The 16,982-nt window shown below is 46.7% G+C and overlaps 1 protein-coding gene across 7 annotated transcripts in view; it reads right to left on the bottom strand.

The window, feature by feature from the left end:
* The window catches only part of MKS1 (MKS transition zone complex subunit 1), a 31,003-nt gene extending 16,946 nt beyond the window's left edge, over positions 1-14,057 (bottom strand). For 3 of the 7 annotated variants that reach the window (XM_075904985.2, XM_075904987.2, XM_075904991.2), the window contains exons 1-8: positions 13,900-14,057; positions 13,387-13,508; positions 12,004-12,071; positions 7,300-7,482; positions 6,602-6,699; positions 6,211-6,339; positions 5,826-5,930; positions 5,080-5,188 (exon numbers count right to left, since the gene is read on the bottom strand). In XM_075904985.2, coding sequence (XP_075761100.1) covers positions 5,080-5,188; positions 5,826-5,930; positions 6,211-6,339; positions 6,602-6,699; positions 7,300-7,482; positions 12,004-12,071; positions 13,387-13,508; positions 13,900-13,979 — 894 coding nt within the window. In that variant the 5' untranslated portion in view covers positions 13,980-14,057. The remainder of the gene's footprint in view (positions 1-5,079; positions 5,189-5,825; positions 5,931-6,210; positions 6,340-6,601; positions 6,700-7,299; positions 7,483-12,003; positions 12,072-13,386; positions 13,509-13,899) is intronic. The other 4 variants (XM_075904986.2, XM_075904988.2, XM_075904989.2 and 1 more) reach the window with 3 other exon arrangements.
* Positions 14,058-16,982: the final 2,925 nt, after the last annotated feature.

The following is a 16,982-nucleotide window of genomic DNA, read 5'->3' as shown; positions in this document are numbered from 1 at the left end:
ATAGGATTATTAGGAACTGGGGAACCTTTTGGGAAAGGAGGAGACTATATAGGAAGGATGGGATCCATCTAAACCAGAAAAAAAACAGCCTGTTGATGTATAAAATAAAAAAGATTGTAGAGGAGGATTTAAACCTAAGAGATCCTCATAAGAACGGCCATACTGAGTCAGACCAAAGGTCCATCTAGCCCAGTGTCCTGTTTACCGACAGTGGCCAATACCAGATGCCCCAGATGGAGAGATCACAACACGTAATCCTCATGAGATCCCTCCCGTCACCCACCTCCTGAGAAACAGAGGCTAGGGATACCACTCCTACACATCCTGGCTAATAGCCAGGGCTTGATGAACCACAGCGAAAGCCACTCGCCAACAATACATTGTGCATGCGCGTGCTGCTGGTAAACAGGGCGCCGGGCTGAAATCTATTCGCCCCAGGCGAATAGATTCAATAGATTGTCGAGCCCTGCTAATAGTCATTGATGGACCTAACCTCCATGAATCTAGCTAGCTCTTTTTTGAGCCCTGTTAAAGTTCTAGCCTTCACCACATCCTCTAGCAAGGAGTTCCACAGGTTGACTGTGCACTGAGTGAAGAAAAACTTCCTTTTGTTTGTTTTAAACCTGCTGCCTATTAATTTCATTTGGTGACCCCTAATTCTTTTATTGTGGGAATAAGTAAATAACTTTTCCTTATTCACTTTTTCCATACCAATCATGATTTTATAGAGTTCTAGCATATCCCCCTTTACTCTCCTCTTTTCTAAGCTGAAAAGTCCAAGTCTTTTTAATCTCTCTTCATATGGGACCCGTTCCAAACCCCTAATCATTTGTGTTGTCCTTTTCTGAACCTTTTCCAATGCCAATATATCTTTTTGGAGATGAGGCAACCACATCTGTATGCAGTATTCAGATGGAGAAAAGCCAACAGGTGCAGAAGAGCACATTGTTCAAACAGACACATCCTGAGGAGGGTTTCTTAAATCCCATAGCCTCTATATTGTAATAAAGAGGAGAGAATAGAATTTAATAAAGTATAGGTAGGAACTGAAGAGAAAAGAGTCTCATTCAATTATATCACACAAAGGCAGACAAATACTGATACATTTTATACATACTTATTAATGGTTCACAATAATGCTGGAAGGGCATAACAAGTGGGTTTCTGCAGGGGTCTGTTTTGGGACCAGTTCTGTTCAATATTTTCATCAACCATTTAGATATTGGCATAAAGAGTATGTTTATTAAGTTTGCAGATGATACCAAGCTGGGAAGGGTTGCAATTGCTTTGGAGGATACCATCATAATTCAAAATTATCTGGACAAACTGGAGAAATGGTCTGAGGTAAACAGGATGAAGTTTCATAAGGACAAATGCAAAGCGCTCCACTGAGGAAGGAACAACCCATGTCACACATACAGAATGGGTAGCAACTGTCTAGGAAGGAGTACTGCAGAAAGGGATCTAGTGGTCATAGTGAAACACAAGCTAAATATGAGTCAACAGTGTGACACTGTTGCAAAAAAAGCAAACATGATTCTCGGATGCATTAACAGAAGTGTTGTGAGCAAGACATGAGAAGTCATTCTTCCGCTCTACTCTGCGCTGATTAGGCCTCAATTGGAGTACTGTGTCCAGTTCTGGGCACCCCATTTCAGGAAAGATGTGGAGAAATTGGAGAAGGTCCAGAGAAGAGCAACAAGAATGATTAAAGGTCTCGAGAACATGACCTACGAGGGAAGACTGAAAGAACTGGGCTTGTTTAGTTTAGAAAAGAGAAGACTGAGAGGGGACCTGATAGCAGTTTTCAAGAACCTAAGGGTGTTACAAGGAGGAGGAAGAATAATTGTTCTCCTTGGTCTCTGAAGATAGGACAAGAAGCAATGGGCTTAAACTGCAGCAAGAGAGGTTTAGGCTGTACATTAGGAAAAACTGGAATAAATTGCCTAGAGGAAGGTTGTGGAATCTTCATCTTTGGAGATATTTAAGAGCAGATTATTAGATAGACTCCTGTCAGGAACAGTCTAGACCAGTGTTTCTCAACCAGTGGTACAAGTATCCCTAGGGGTACTCGAGAGAAGTCTGGGGGGTACGTCAACACAACTGAAATTTGGAGAAAACTGAATTTTTGTTTTAAGTTTTACAGTACTTTATTATTTTTGTACTTTTTGCACCCACAAATTTCGTCACCCATTCAGCTATGATTAAGTTGTTTAAACAAATGTGTTGCTATGGTAGAAAAAAATTGTGCGTGTCTGAAAACTGTAAGTACCCCAAGTACATCTTTTTTTAAAAAAAGGAGTACTTTATTAAAAAAGGTTGAGAATCACTGGTCTAGACAGTGCTTGGTCCTATCATGAGGACAGGTGACTGGACTCTATGACTTCTCGAAGTCCCTTCCAGTTCTAGTGTTCTATGATTAAAAATGTGAGAAAGTTAAATTCTCAGATGGGTGTATTTGATTGCTTGAGGGTACTGATATAATAGGCATTACAGAAACTTGGGGAATAATGATAATCAGTGGGATACAGGAATGACAGATTAGGTCATACACCGCTGATGGTGTAGCGGTGCTGTCTGTGAAAGAAAGTAGAGTGTCAAATATAGTCAAAATCGTCAATGAATGAAACTGCACCATTGAATCTCTTTGGAAGAAATTCCATGCTTACATAATAAAAGTAGACTAGCAGTAGGACTATACTACCAACCACCTGACCAGGATGGTGACAGTTATTGTGAAATGCTCAGGGAGATTAGAGGCTACAAAAACAGAAAACCCAGTAATAGTGAGAGACTCCAACTATCCCTACATTGGCTGGGCACACATCACCCCAGAACAGTATGCAAAGATAAAATTTTTAGACACCATTAAACAACTGCTTCTTGGGGCGGCTAGTCCCAAAACCTACAAAGGGAGAGGCAAGTCTTGATTTATTTATTATTAGGCACAGGATAAGATCCAAGAGGTGAATATAGCTGAACCGCTCAATAAAAATGACTAATATGTAAATGTAACGTTCTTGGATGGAGGAGGGATACCAAAGAAACCCACCCTAGTCGCATTTAACTTTAAAAAGGAAAACCACACAAAAAACGAGAAGCTTGTTACAAGGAAATTAAAAGGAACTGGCACAAGAGTGAAATACCTGCAAACTTCATGGGAACTTTTAAAAAAATACTATAACTAAAGGTATACTCCAAATAAATAAAAAAACCAATAACAGGACCAAAAAAAATGCCACCATGGCTAAACAGCAGAGTAAAAATTGCAGTTAGAGACAAAAAGGCATCCTTTAAAAACTGGAAGTCAAATCTTACCGAGGAAAATAAAAAATAGCCTGAACTGTGGCAAATTATTTGTAAAAGTATAATTAGGGAGGCCAAAAAAGAATTCATAGAGCAATTAGTGAAAGTCCCAAAAACTAACAGCAAACAAATTTCAGTACAAAAGAATTGGGTGATTAAAGGGAATGTCGACACTACAGGATAAGATTGAACTGAGATATGCAACGTCAGCTACTTCAGTTGCGTAGCTGAAGTTGAAGTAACGTAACTCAACTTTTGGCACTGTCCACACTACAGGAAGTTGAAGGGAGAACACTATCCCTTCGACTTCCATTACTCCTCATGGAAGCAGGACTACCGGCATTGACCAGACTGCCCCTCTCAGTTCCAATTAGCGTGTCTTCACTACCCACTAATTTGAACCCTGGAAGATCGACAGTGGCAGCTTCAATCTTCTCTGTAGTGTAGATATACACAAAGCGTTAGAGCACCCAAGGGAAAGACAATTGCAGAGAAGCTAAACTAAGTATTTGCATCAGTCTTCACTGCAGAGGAAGTGAAGGGGATTCTCACACCTGAGCCATTTTATTTTTTTAGGTGAGAAAGCTGAGGAACTGTCCCAGAGTGAGCTAGAGAGAAAATTTTGGACCAACTGATAAATTAAATAGTAATGTCACTACAGGTTAGACCTCCCTCCCTGCCAGATCAGGGGAGTTCTCCTGCCACCGGCCGTCGAACCCATCACCCAGCAGGCAACTCTGCCTCGCTCTCTCTCTCCCCCCCCTCGCCCCCGGCTGGGCTGCTTGCTCAGCTATTTGGCTCCCTAGGCGGCAGAGGCTCCAGCTCCTGCTGCGGGGCTCTTGTCCCGTGCAGCTGGGAGCAGCCTCAGGGCTGGAGCTCTGGCCCCACGCAGCCGGGGGAAGCCACGGGGCTCTGGCACACTCCCACGCTGCCATGGGGCTCCAGCCTCAGCCCTACGCTGCCCTCAGCTGGGCTTCTAATGCCCCACCTGGCTGGCCCTCCTGCTCTTACGCTCCAGAGCTCTCTGGTCCTGCCTGACCACAGATGTTGCCAGACCAGAGTGTGCCAGATTTTGAAGGTGCAACTTGTAGTACCCAATGGTATTCACCTAAGAGCTCTGAAGAAGCTCAAATATGAAACTGCAGAATTACTAACTGTGATTTGTAGCCTATCACTTAAATTAACCTCAGGACCAGGTGACTGAAGGACAGCTAATGAAGACCGATTTTTAAGAAAGGCTCTAGAGGTGATTCAGTTACAGGCTGGTAAGTCTTCAGTACAAGGCAAACTGCTTGAAATAATGGTAAAAAACAGAATTACTGGACACACAGATGAACACAATTATGTTGGAAAAGAATCAACATGGCTTTTGTAAAGGGAAATCATGCTTCAATGATTTATTATAATCCTTTGAAAGTATGAATAAGCATGTGGACAAAGGGGATCCAGTGGCCATAGTGTACCTGAAATTCAGAAGGCCTTTGACAAAGTCCCTCACCAAAGGCTCTTAAGTGAAATAAGCACTCCTGGGATACGAGGGAAGATCCTCTCATGTACCAAACTGGTTAAAAGAGTGGCTACTTGAGAGCCCAGCTGTCAGTGAAATGCAACAGTTATAATGAGGAACTTCATCTGGAGCTGTTTCCATTTAAATAGATGGGAGCTGGTGGCAGGGAGTTTCTGGGAAGGTTTCACCACTTCAGAAACTGATCCCATCACAAGCTCTCTCTTGAGCTAAGTACCCAGGGGCCTTTAGTCACAGCTGATCCTTACATCCCTGAACATGCGCTGCTCCCGCTCCTCTTCCTCTCGCTGTGCCTGGGCTGAGGTGTTCTCAATGGTGTATCTCCACAGCTCTCGCTTCTCTCCATCCAGCTCAATCCTGTACATCCCCAAAGTACCATGGGCAAAATTCAGACCAAGACTGGCAATGCCTGCTACGGTGGCGGCCCCAGGAGCAGCCATGCCCAACCACTCACACTCCCGGGGGTTTGCCCAGCAGCAAGACATCCTTAAGGAAACCCCCAGGATGTGGGGAGCAGGCAGTCACCCCTACGTGCCCAAGGGGGTGAGTTCCTGTTCCAGAGCCTCAGCAGATCCCATGATGTATCAGAGAGGAGCAATGCTCCCCCATTCCCATAGTATACAAGGTAATCCCAGGAAGTGAGTTTAGCCCCTCCGCACCCATCCCAGCTGCAGTACTAGCCCCACCCTGCCAGGCTGACTAGGAATGTGAAGGTTCAACTAGTTAATTGGTGGGGATGGAGCAGCTCCCCGTTTGCTGCGGGCAGGACTTCAGCTGTGGGAGCCAGGTGCAGACAGGGGCTGCACTGGCATCCTGGACAATGCAGCCCTGTATCAGGGGGCCGCATGCAGGAACTGCTCTGGCCAGGCTAGAGTAGCCCCTACCTGCGACAGGGGGTGGAAGGCATTTCAGCCCCCTCTAATCGGCTAACTAGTTAAACAGTAAGTTTAACTGGTTAGCCAATTAAACTGGATTTTACATCCCTATGGCTCACCTGTAAGCACCTTTAGTGCCTGTGAAATCGGGCTTCACTATGATCACTCCATTGCCATCCACCTTGATTGTGCAAAGAACGCGTTCATACTCCCTGTGGCCGAGCCTGAGGGGAAAGACCATGAAACAGACACCCAGTCTGAACAAAGCTCATGGACACCAGCTGCCATTGGAATCATGGTCCAGCCATACCCCACCAATCAGAGTAAGGGGGAAGGGAGAGGTACAATGCTTCTCACTCAGAGAAGGGATAGAAGGCAACAGCTGCTGGAATTGCTGATGATCTTGCAATTTCCCTTATGGGACTAGTGCCAGAGTTTCATAAGGGAGGGGGAAAGCAGGGGTTTCCCCTCTAGGAGACCAGGTTACTCCAAGTCTTTACTCACTTCCCATATGGTCCCAAGTCTCCCATGATGTACATGGTCTGAACAGGGGTGTTGATGACGTGGTTATTCTTAATAAATTCTTCTGAGGGCTCCCAGGTGATGACTCGGGACTTCAGAACACCTCCTTCCCTGCCAAGGAATCCACAGAACAGTATTATCCATGCTCTCCAAGCTGCCAGGCACAAAACCCCACAGTGCCAGAGCATACAACCCCAATGTAAACATTCACATGCTAGGGCATCAGAGCAAGAAGCTACAATTCCAAGCTCTGGATGAATCACCAGCTTCCCCAGGTAGGGTACTCAAACCCCCAGGCACCTGTATTGGGAATCTTGCAGTAGTGAGTTCTGAGATAGGCCAAGATGAGCTCTGTGCTCTTCTTTGCACTCACGTTGCTCTGTGGTCCTGCCTTCTTCTCCTTAAATTGGCCATCCTCTCTGCAAGGAACGATGGCACTTCCTGCTCTGAGCTGGTCACTTTCTGACAGTGCTAGAAGAGAGGGCGGGAGGTGGAACTATTACAGTTATGAACAGAGCCTTTCCTTCCCCTTGGAAAGGCTGGGGCATTCACACCATGAGATTTCCCTTTCTCCCTCTCTAGCGTCAGGCAGACCAAACTTCAGTCCTTAGGAGGAACAGGCACGTAAGTGCACGTGCACACACACACGCACACCCTTCTCACTGATCCACAGAGGGTCTTGGAGCAGGACAGCACAGTTCCTGAGCTTAGCTGTGAAAGTGCTACCAATTCATCCTCCATTCTTTGAACAGGGCACATCTGAGATTCTCTGTGTTATGGAAGTTGCCATTATAACAGGGAACAAACAGTGGAGTTTAAATTCTTGGCATCTCCCTCCAGATTTTCAATATGCATCTTTTGGAAAGGTCCAGAACTCAGCCTACTATTGGGGCAGTGACTGGAGGTGTTTTTCATGAAAATATCCAGGTGGCCTGTTAGGGCCCTCAGCTTCAGTTCCTTAGGCCATCCCTGAGAAACATGTCCCTCTTTCCTACAGGCTGTAGGCCTGGCCATGTGAAGATACAACACTGCACAGATGGCAACTGCTTAAACACAACTAAGAATAAGTACCTCCTCCAGATTGGTGAATCGGTCATGGTCTGTGTAGGTGAAGATGCGGTGGTTCTTCCGGCCCCCTGACCTCTCTAACTTCAGGATTTCCTGGTGGTACTGCCGGTCCAAGGGGGTCTGACAGGCTGACTCATGTTGATATAGATCCACCTCAAACTGAACAGCACAGAGAAAGCACAAAGGCTGCTTTGACATAAAATGTGTCCAGAGATTAGAGAGCGCCAGGGCCTTTACACTGGGATTCTTAAAGAATCCTCAGATAGCGAAATTCCTTTTAAACACCACAGCCTCCAGGTTACTTCCAACCTAGTCCAGAGATTCATAGAGCCCAAAGCAAGAAAGGGCCACTGCGATCAGCTAGCTTGATCATCTGCACAACACAGGCCAGAGATCACTCCCACGTAATTCCTGTCTGCACTAGAGAATCCCCAGTCAGTCCCCCAGGGGCTGGGTCACTTTTGTGCTGCCTTCACTCCAGGGGTACCCCAAGCTCACTTGCCCCAAAATGGCTCGAAAAGAGAAAACCAAGCGGCAGTCTCTGGTAGCTGACCCCTCAGTCAGAGCATGCAGATACACACAGACAGACCTTCCAGGACACAAGAATCAAATCATCACCTTAAAAAGTAATTTTTATTACAAAACAAAAGATAAACTGGAGAAAGCAGACTTGGTTGTTAGATGTTACAGAGCAACTAAGGAAAACAAATTAAAAATCAGAGAAAATCTCTAGGAACAATGCTTAGATGGTAATTGAGGAGGGAGGCAGAGAATCACACAGAGCGTTCAAATCAAACCACAAAATAAAGAAAGATCACCCTGAAAGCAACTGCGTTCACTTTTCCTTTTTACTTGCTTCCAATCTCCTCTTTGTTCAGTCCGCTCCCATGCCGCGAATTCCTTGGGGGCATGGTAGTCCTGCTTGGGTTTCAATCATTCTGTGTGTCTCAACTCCTGGTTTATCTCTCCCACACAAATAAAGCAGGCAAGAAACCTATATCCAATCCATATTTCAACCCTCTATCTCGATTGCTTCTCCTTGCCCTCTCGCCAACACCTTTGCTAATTACTTGAGTTAACCCCTTAGTGCCTGGGTGCTGGTCAGCACTCCTACTGGCTATTACAGACCTCAATTTATTTTGAATAAGGGCTGACTTAAGAGTCTATAAATACCTTAACGAAGAACAGACAGTACTAAGCTCTTCGGCCCAGCAGAGAAAGATAGAATATGATTCATTGGCTGTAAGTTGAACCTAGACAAATTCAGAATAGAAATAAGGTATTCATATTTACCAGTGAGGGTCATTAACTGCTGGCACAAGTCACCAAGCACCCTCACGGATTCTCCATTACTAACAATTTTCAGACCAGAAATGGATATTTATCTGAAAGCTCTCTTGGAGGAATTAGTGTGGGGTAGGTCTCTGGCCTAAGTTACATAGGAGGTCAGACTACATGGTCAAAATGGTCCGTTCTGGTCTTGGAATCTATGAATCTATTTAAATCCAGGACCCTGCTCTCTAAAAAGGAGGTGAATCTCCTGGGAGGAGTAAGTTATCGATCCCTAGAAAGCACTTTCGTGTTCAGGGTAATCTATCTTTATTTTGTGGTTTGATTTGAACGCTCTATGCCTCCCTCCTCAATTACCATCTTACACACTGCACCATAACAATTCGAACTCAGGAACCAATCCTTGCAACAAACCTCGGTGCCAACTCTGCCCACATATATACACCAGCAACACCATCACAGGACCTAACCAGATCAGCCATACTGTCACTGGTACATTCTCCTGCACATCTACCAACGTAATATATGCCATCATGTGCCAACAATGCCCCACTGCTATATACATCGGACAAACAGGACAGTCCCTACGTAAAAGAATCAATGGACACAAATCAGATATTAGGAATGGCAACATACAAAAACCTGTAGGGGAACACTTCAATCTTCCTGGACACACAATTGCAGATCTAAAGGTAGCCATCCTGCAGCAAAAAAAAACTTCAGGACCAGACTTCAAAGAGAAACTGCTGAGCTACAGTTCATCTTCAAGTTTGACACAATCAACTCTGGATTAAACAAAGACTGTGAATGGATAGCTAACTACAAAAGCAGCTTCTGCTCTCTTGGAATTCACACCTCCAGATCAGCTGCTAGAAGTGGGCCTCATCCTCGATTGGATCCACCTCGTCATCTCCAGCCTGATCCTGGCCTGCATATTTATTCCTGCCTCTGGAAATGTCCACTACATGCATCTGACGAAGTGGGTCTTTGCCCACGAAAGCTTATGCTCCTACACTTCAGTTAGTCTATAAGGTGCCACAGGACTCCTCGTCATCTAAGCATCGTTCCTAGAGATTTTCTCTGTTTTTTAATTTGGTTTCCTTAGTTGCTCTGTAACATCTAACAACCAAGTCTGCTTTCTCCAGTTTATCTTTTGTTTTGTAATAAAAATCATTTTTTAAGGTGATGATTTGATTCTGGTGTCCTGGAAGGTCTGTCTGTGTGTATCTGCATGCTCTGACTGAGGGGTCAGCTACCAGAGACTGCCGCTTGGTTTTCAAGTTGTTTTGGGGCAAACGAGCTTGGGGTACCCCGTAGGTGATTTCAAGTGTTCACTCCTGATTTTTAGGGATGGTGGAAGCATTTCCCAAAAATCTGTGTATTATGATTCGGGGGAGGAGAGGGGAAGGGGAGGGTAAGAAAGAGCTTTTTGTAACCAGTGCCTATAGAGGAAGGCTACGTCTACACTGGCAAGTTTTTGTGCAAATACTCTTTAACGCAAGAGTATGCAAATACTCTTTAATGCAAATACTCTTTTTGCATTAGAGTATTTGCGCAAGAGAGGGTCTACACTGGCATGTGTCTTTGCGCAAAACATGTGCTTTTGCACAAGAGCATCCATGCCAGTGTAGATGCTCTCTTGCGCAAGAAAGCTCTGATGGCCATTTTAACCATCAGGCTTTCTTGCGCAAGAAATTCATGTTGCCTCTCTACACTGGCCTTTTGTGCAAGAACCAGTTGCTCAAGAGGGCTTATTCCTGAGCGGGAGCATCATAGTTCTTGCGCAAGAAGCCCTGATTTCACACATTAGAACGTCAGTGTTCTTGCGCAAGAACTCCCCACCAGTGTAGACAGGCAGCTAGTTATTGCGCAAAAGCGTGCGCAAAGTCATGCCAATGTAGACACAGCTGAAGGGTTTTCGAGGGCCTTCACCTTCTGTACTCGGAGTGCCAGAGTGGGGAACAGCTCTGACAAGGTCCTTGAATCTATCAATATAAGGAATGCTTTCTAATAATTTTTGTGGCTCTTCTCTGATCATCTCCAATTTACTTCCATTCTTCTTGAATTGTGGACACCAAAACTGGACATACTACACCAGGCACAGTTGCAATTGTGTCAAATACAAGGATAGAAGACCCTCTCTGCTCCTACTCAAGATTCCCATTTATGCATCCAAGGATTGCAGTATGTCACAACACTGCACTGGGAGTTTAAATTCAGCTGATAATCCATCCCACCCCTATATCTTTTTCAGAGTCCTTGCTTCCCAGGATAAAGTCCCTACGGCCTAGAGTCTCTGTCCCTAGATATGTACATTTATGTATAGAAAGTTTCAGGGGGTAGCAGTGTTAGTATTTCACTTTAAAAACAAGTAGCCCTGTGGCACCTTAGAGATTAATAAAATATATATATTTTTATGAGCTTTCGTGGGCAAAACCCACTTCTTCAGATGAGGGGAAGCTGGAGTGGAAATAACCACTATTTTAAGTGTGTAAAGCTACGCACATGCATAACTGTTTGTGGGATTAGGATTTAAAATTGATGTGGTTGTAACTGTGGGACCAGACTGCAGTTCCTGGAGCTGGATCCTGGACCGTTAGTAACCAGAATGCTGTTTCTCTCTTGTGATTGAGAGTCACTTCCACTGCTTTTCATAGAATCATAGAATACTAGGACTGGAAGGGACCTTGAGAGGTCATCAAGTTCAGTCCCCTGCCCTCATGGCAGGACCCAGTACTGACTAGACCATCCCTAGTAGACATTTTCTAACCTACTCTTAAATATCCCCAGAGATGGAGATTCCACAACCTCCCTATGTAATTTATTCGTGTTTAACCGCCCTGACAGTAACTTTTTCCTAATGTCCAACCTAAACCTCCCTTGCTGCAGTTTAAGCTCACTGCCTCTTGTTCTATCCTCAGAGACCAGGAAGAACAAGTTTTCTCCCTCCTCCTTCTGACACCCTTTTAGATACCTGAAAACCACTATCATGTCCCCTCTTAATCTTTTCTTTTCCAAACTAAACAAGCCCAATTCTTTCAGTCTTCCTTTACAGCTCATGTACCCTAGACCTTTAATCATTCTTGTTTAATGAGTACCCTCCACTCATCCCCTACAGACATGGACAAGATGGCACAGGCAAGCAGTTGGGATAATTCTAAATCAGAAACATGTTCCATTTTCTCCTAGTGGAGTTTAGAGGCTGCAGTGGCCATGAGAGGCTAGAGAATATAAACCATATTGAACTGCAGCAGCACGTATATCTCTAACTGTGAGCCAGAGGAACAGGCCCTCCATTCTGCTCTGGGACCTGGAGATGAAGCCAAGTCCCCTTGCACTGGACACACACTATCCACTATACTATTCTGAGTACTATCTGCCACTTGAGGGGTCACTTCCAGCCTTCTGCTTATTCACCTGGCTGAAGAGTTTATCTTGCCAGCCAATCACGGCCTCCTCTTCCTCATCGTCGGCACGATAGCCACCTGAAAGACAATAGGGGGCTGGTCACTTCTTCACACATGTGCTTCTTCCCTCCACGTTGAACAGGATTGGTTCCAGGATAGACCCTTGAGGGACCCCACTAGTTACCTCTCTCCACTCTGAAAACTTATCATTTATTCCTACCCTTTGGTTCCTGTCTTTTATCCAGTTATCAATCCATGAAAGGACCTTTCCTCTTATCCCATGACAACTTACTTTACTTAAGAGCCTTTGGTGAGGGAAATTGTCAAAGGCTTTCTGGAAATATCCACTGTTAGTTCATGGGGGCTAACGTTATCTATGGCTATAAACCAAGATGATCAGGAATGCACCCTTATGCTCTGGATATCACTAGCTTCTGATTCCCAAAAGCTGGGAATAAGTGACGGGAAGAATCACTTAATGATTGCCTCTTCAGTTCATTCCTTCTGGGGCCCCTGGTACCAGCTGCTGTTAGAAGACAAGATATGGGGATAAATGGATCATTGATATGATGCAATGTTACTATTTTTATGTTCTTCTGCTCACAGCCAGTCTCACTTTTCAGCAAGAGAAAAGACAATGAGCCCTGTGAGTGGAATAGCCCTGGAAGCCTGTTTTGCAACTAGGTATAATGCTCAATTGGCAATACAAATGCCTAAGGTCAAAGAGGGTGGAATTTCCTTCTTCAACATGATGCACCAAGAAAAAGAAACAAGAATTGGAAGGTGCTTCTTCACTAAGAAAAAGATGTGTTCTCATTGCAAATTAACTAACAGTTGATAACTAAAAAGATCAAATCCCAAAGTCTGCGGTCAGCACATGTATTAGCAAATTGAGCCAAGTATTTTGCAAGACTTTACTCTGAGGTGCTAACATGTAAAAACTACCAAGTGGCTTGTCCTCACTAGGATTTGACCTTGTAGTTGCTAACGAGGTCAAGGCACACCTTTTCCCTAGCAAAGATGCACCCACTCTGACACCTTATCCTACCACAGGTATTAAATCCCTGTCTCACCAGTTGCTCCCTGGCTGGGAAAAGGAGGCACTTCCTACCACTATCAGAATATCCAGGGGGAGAAACGGGGCACCTGTTCCATCCACAGGTAGGACAGGTCTTCATATGAGGTAGCCCAGAGAAGCTGAGGCTGTCCTGTACTCTGTGGGGTTGAAAGGTGTAAAAATGCCATCTGCTCTGCCACTGAGATTGCTGCAAGTCCGGCATCTCTCCCTGCCTGCGACCTGTGCAGTGGGGCTTCGGCCAAGTGGCAGAAGCCATTGTGAGGCCTTGCACAGGAGAGATGGGTCCCCATCCGACACCAGCCATGAACCACCTACTTGTTGCTGGATGGGAGCTGAAGGTGGCCAGGCTGATGAGATCCTTCCCCTGCTGCTGGCTAGAGGGCTGCTGGAGCTGCTGCAGGAGCAGGCTGGTGGAAGTGACATGCTGGACATGCACCCTGGGCAGGGAGGAGCACCAGGCTGGAGTCAGCAGGCTGCCCAGGGCAGGGGAGGGAGGAAGGCGCCAGGGGCCGCTTGCCTGGGCCCTCCCCAGGCACCCCAGCCTGCTGTGCCACAACAACGCCCCAAAGGGGCCCAGGTACCCTCCATGGGACACCCCACCCCCCCCGACACCCCACACTCCCCGACACCCCACACTCCCCGCCCCCCCCCGACACCCCACCCCCCGACACCCCACACTCCCTGCCCCCCCACGACACCCCACACCCCTCCCCCGACACCCCACACTCCCCGCCCCCCCCCCCCCCCGACACCACACCCCCCGACACCCCACACTCCCTGCCCCCCCCACGACACCCCGCCCCCCCGGAACACCCCGCGGGCCCTGACCGGACGCGCAGGCCCCGCACGGGGTCCCGGGAGCGATACACCGCCCCCCCCGCCTCCGCGCTCCAGCACGGCTCCGCCATGGCCCGGCCCGAAAGCGCGTCCGCGCCCCATGGAGATGGGCGGGGCCTCTGCTGAGCATGCGCGGCCCGTCTCCCCTGGCCGGGGGGGGGGGTGCGGGCTCTGCGGGGGCCGGGGGGGTGTGCTGGGTCGGGGGGGGAGGGGTGCGGGCTCTGCGCAGAGCCTGCGACGGGGGCTTGCCCGGCAGCCAGGGAACAGGCACGTCGCTTGCCCCACAGTAGACGCACACTAGGTCAAAAGACAAGGACCCCCCTTGGGGGGCGGGGCGGGGAGGGGGCCGGCCTGGCTTTCCAGCTCTGCGGACTCCCGAGAGCTGCAGGTTCTCTCCTGAGACTCGTGTCCGAACCAGCGCCGTGGGACATCCCCATGCGCTCACAAATGCTTTGGCTTGGTTATTTCCTTTCCAAAGAAATGCGTTTGTGCGTTTGCTCTGTTCAGTGACGGGATGGACCGGGGTGCAAGGCTGGACCTAGAACATGTACCCAGCATCGATTTTTGCGTGGCTGGGCATAATATTCACCAATACAGCTGGGCGTGACTATGTGGTGGTTGTTCACTAGCAAAGCTTTGTATGAGACAGTCCTGGCTAGAGAACCAAACGGACACAAGCGCTCAGATGTCATCTGCTCAAGAGCAGGAGAATTTGCATCTTGTGGCTATAGCCTGGACCATGGCTATATGAAGTGGTACTGTCCCAACCCTCTCAGTTCTTTTGCACTGAAGAACAAACTGATGCAAAGGAAATGGAGGGTGGGTCGCTGGAACACACATCTGCATGATGTCTCCCAGAACCACAGTTACAGTAATTACTCATTTAACATGTGCCGCTTAATACGTTTTTGCAATAGCATGATTTTTTTTTTAGGGAATGTTTTTCGAATAACACAACCATTCCCAAAATAACACAAAAATAATCAAGTGGCAGACTACTTCATGTGGCGGTATAAGTTTGTGAAAACAGTGGTAATATGCATGAGCAGATGAGTACACATGGTCACAGTGCTCCTCCCTTCACTCGTGATTATCTTTGTGTTTTAACAAACTGCAGTGACTTGTGTTGCTAGAGATCTAACACCAACAAAAAACTGACTTTGCCATTGCCATCTGAAATGCAACCCCCACCTTTTCCATTATTTTTAATGGGAAAATTGACCCCACATAGCTCGTTTTCGCTTAGCACAAACATTTTCAGAAATGCATCTATCATGTTAAATGAGGAATTACTGTAACCAGTTCTCAGTTTTGTGCCATAATTCTACTTAAGTGACTCCCTCACAGTATCTCCCATGAGGAGGTGGAGCTTAGAGTCCACCTACAAAAGGACTACAGGACCAACCTACCAAAGCTTACAACCGTGCCCTGGAAGATGGAGTAAATGTGCATATGGATGATCACATGGCAGTCCTGAAGAATGCTATGGACATGCCTTCTGCTTTTGTAGATTGAGCTCACACTCAGAGATGGGATGTAGCCAAAGCTATTTCACAGGTGGGTTTGATACAGATTTCTCCATTTGGAGAGAATGAAGAGACTACTTGCCCCTTCATACAATCAGGTGAGGCAAACCACCAGGTGAACTGTGATTGCCCCTTAGCAGGGAACCCTCTTCCCTTGCCAGGTCACATCAGGTGAGGCAAAATTGAGTCCTGCCCAATAGAAGGCCAGACCTGTAGCATATGGAGACACTGCTCCTCCAGCGATGAAGGCAGCTTAGGTAAGTATGCAGATAAGTAAAATGTGTTTTTTTGTTTCACTTGAGCTAGCTATGGTTAAACACAATTTTTGGGTGTGGTCAGCATCACATTGGAGAATTAGCTATAAGGAGGTGCTGCTATCTGAGCCGGCAGCTCTCGCCCATTCCTTGTGGATGTTTTCACTACCAGGAACACAGGGTTCTGATAAAAAAATGGAAACAGAGAAGATGCCAGGGAATCAAACAGGTTCCATCAAAGGCGCTAGGTTTGATGTTAAGGTCCCACAGAGAAATTAGCTCTTGGACTGGAGGATGTAGAGGAAGAAACCCTTTCAGGGACCTTGCTATTATGGCATTGGAGAAAACTCATCTTCCCCAATTGGAGAGATGGAATGCTGATATTGCTGCCAGAAGAAATTTCAATGAACTAAGCACAAGTCCCAAGAGCTGAAGATCCATCCCTAGGGGAGTGCCGGGCCCAGGACAACCCCCTGCCCAATTTGCCTCAGGCTCTACCCCCCCTTACTAATCTCCCAGGCCACCTTGAGGGCCCCCCCCCAAAGTGCAGGCCCTGTAGTGGTTACCCCAAACCAGCCTATGCAGGTATGCCAGAATGTCCTGGACAGAAGCCAGCAGGATGAATTGCACAAGTCAATACATCCATTTAGATGCCAATTGGATCCTGGCAGAGGGCTCGCTGGTGTGCTGCCTCATTCAGCTGTGCAGCAGCCACACCAGTAGCAGCAGGGAGCTGCACCTGGGATGCAGCAAGTGTGTGTGGTTCTGAACAAGTTGGTCAGGGTGGAGGGAACAGGACATGAGGCTGAATAAACAGTTGAAGAACCAGAACTATGAGCCTGCACTTGGCCCTACCCACCTTCTGCTTGTGGGTGACCGGCAGAAGGGCGAAGAAGAAAACTGCTTGGCAGCTGCAATGAAAGAACAGAAGAGGTATGTCATGACCATGAGGGTTAGCCAGCAGCCTGGGGAGTAAGAGGTTAACTGTACCTAAGCCAGGTATAGTCAGCCAATACAAATGCAGATAGGGATTTCAAAATGGGACAAAGGAATTTTTGGGTTTTTCCCTCCTTTGTTTCTGCGCAGTTTTTCTCTCCAGATGTTGAGGGAGAAAGACATGTCTGTCTCTCCAAGAAAAGACTCTTCACCATCTGTAAGTAGGGTAAAGTTTAGATAAATCCATTAGGTTTTATTGTTTTATGATTTGGGAATGGGAATCTGATGTCTGTGCGTTTAAAAATGAGTTTTCCTCTCCTTTGCAACTAAGCTCTTGGCCCATGAGGGGTCCCCCCAT

Source organism: Pelodiscus sinensis, chromosome 21, assembly GCF_052426305.1.
Source record: "Pelodiscus sinensis isolate ZL-2025 chromosome 21, ASM5242630v1, whole genome shotgun sequence".
Lineage (NCBI taxonomy): Eukaryota > Metazoa > Chordata > Testudines > Trionychidae > Pelodiscus > Pelodiscus sinensis.
Note: the sequence above shows the minus strand (reverse complement) of the source record. Positions and strands in the feature narration are given on the sequence as shown.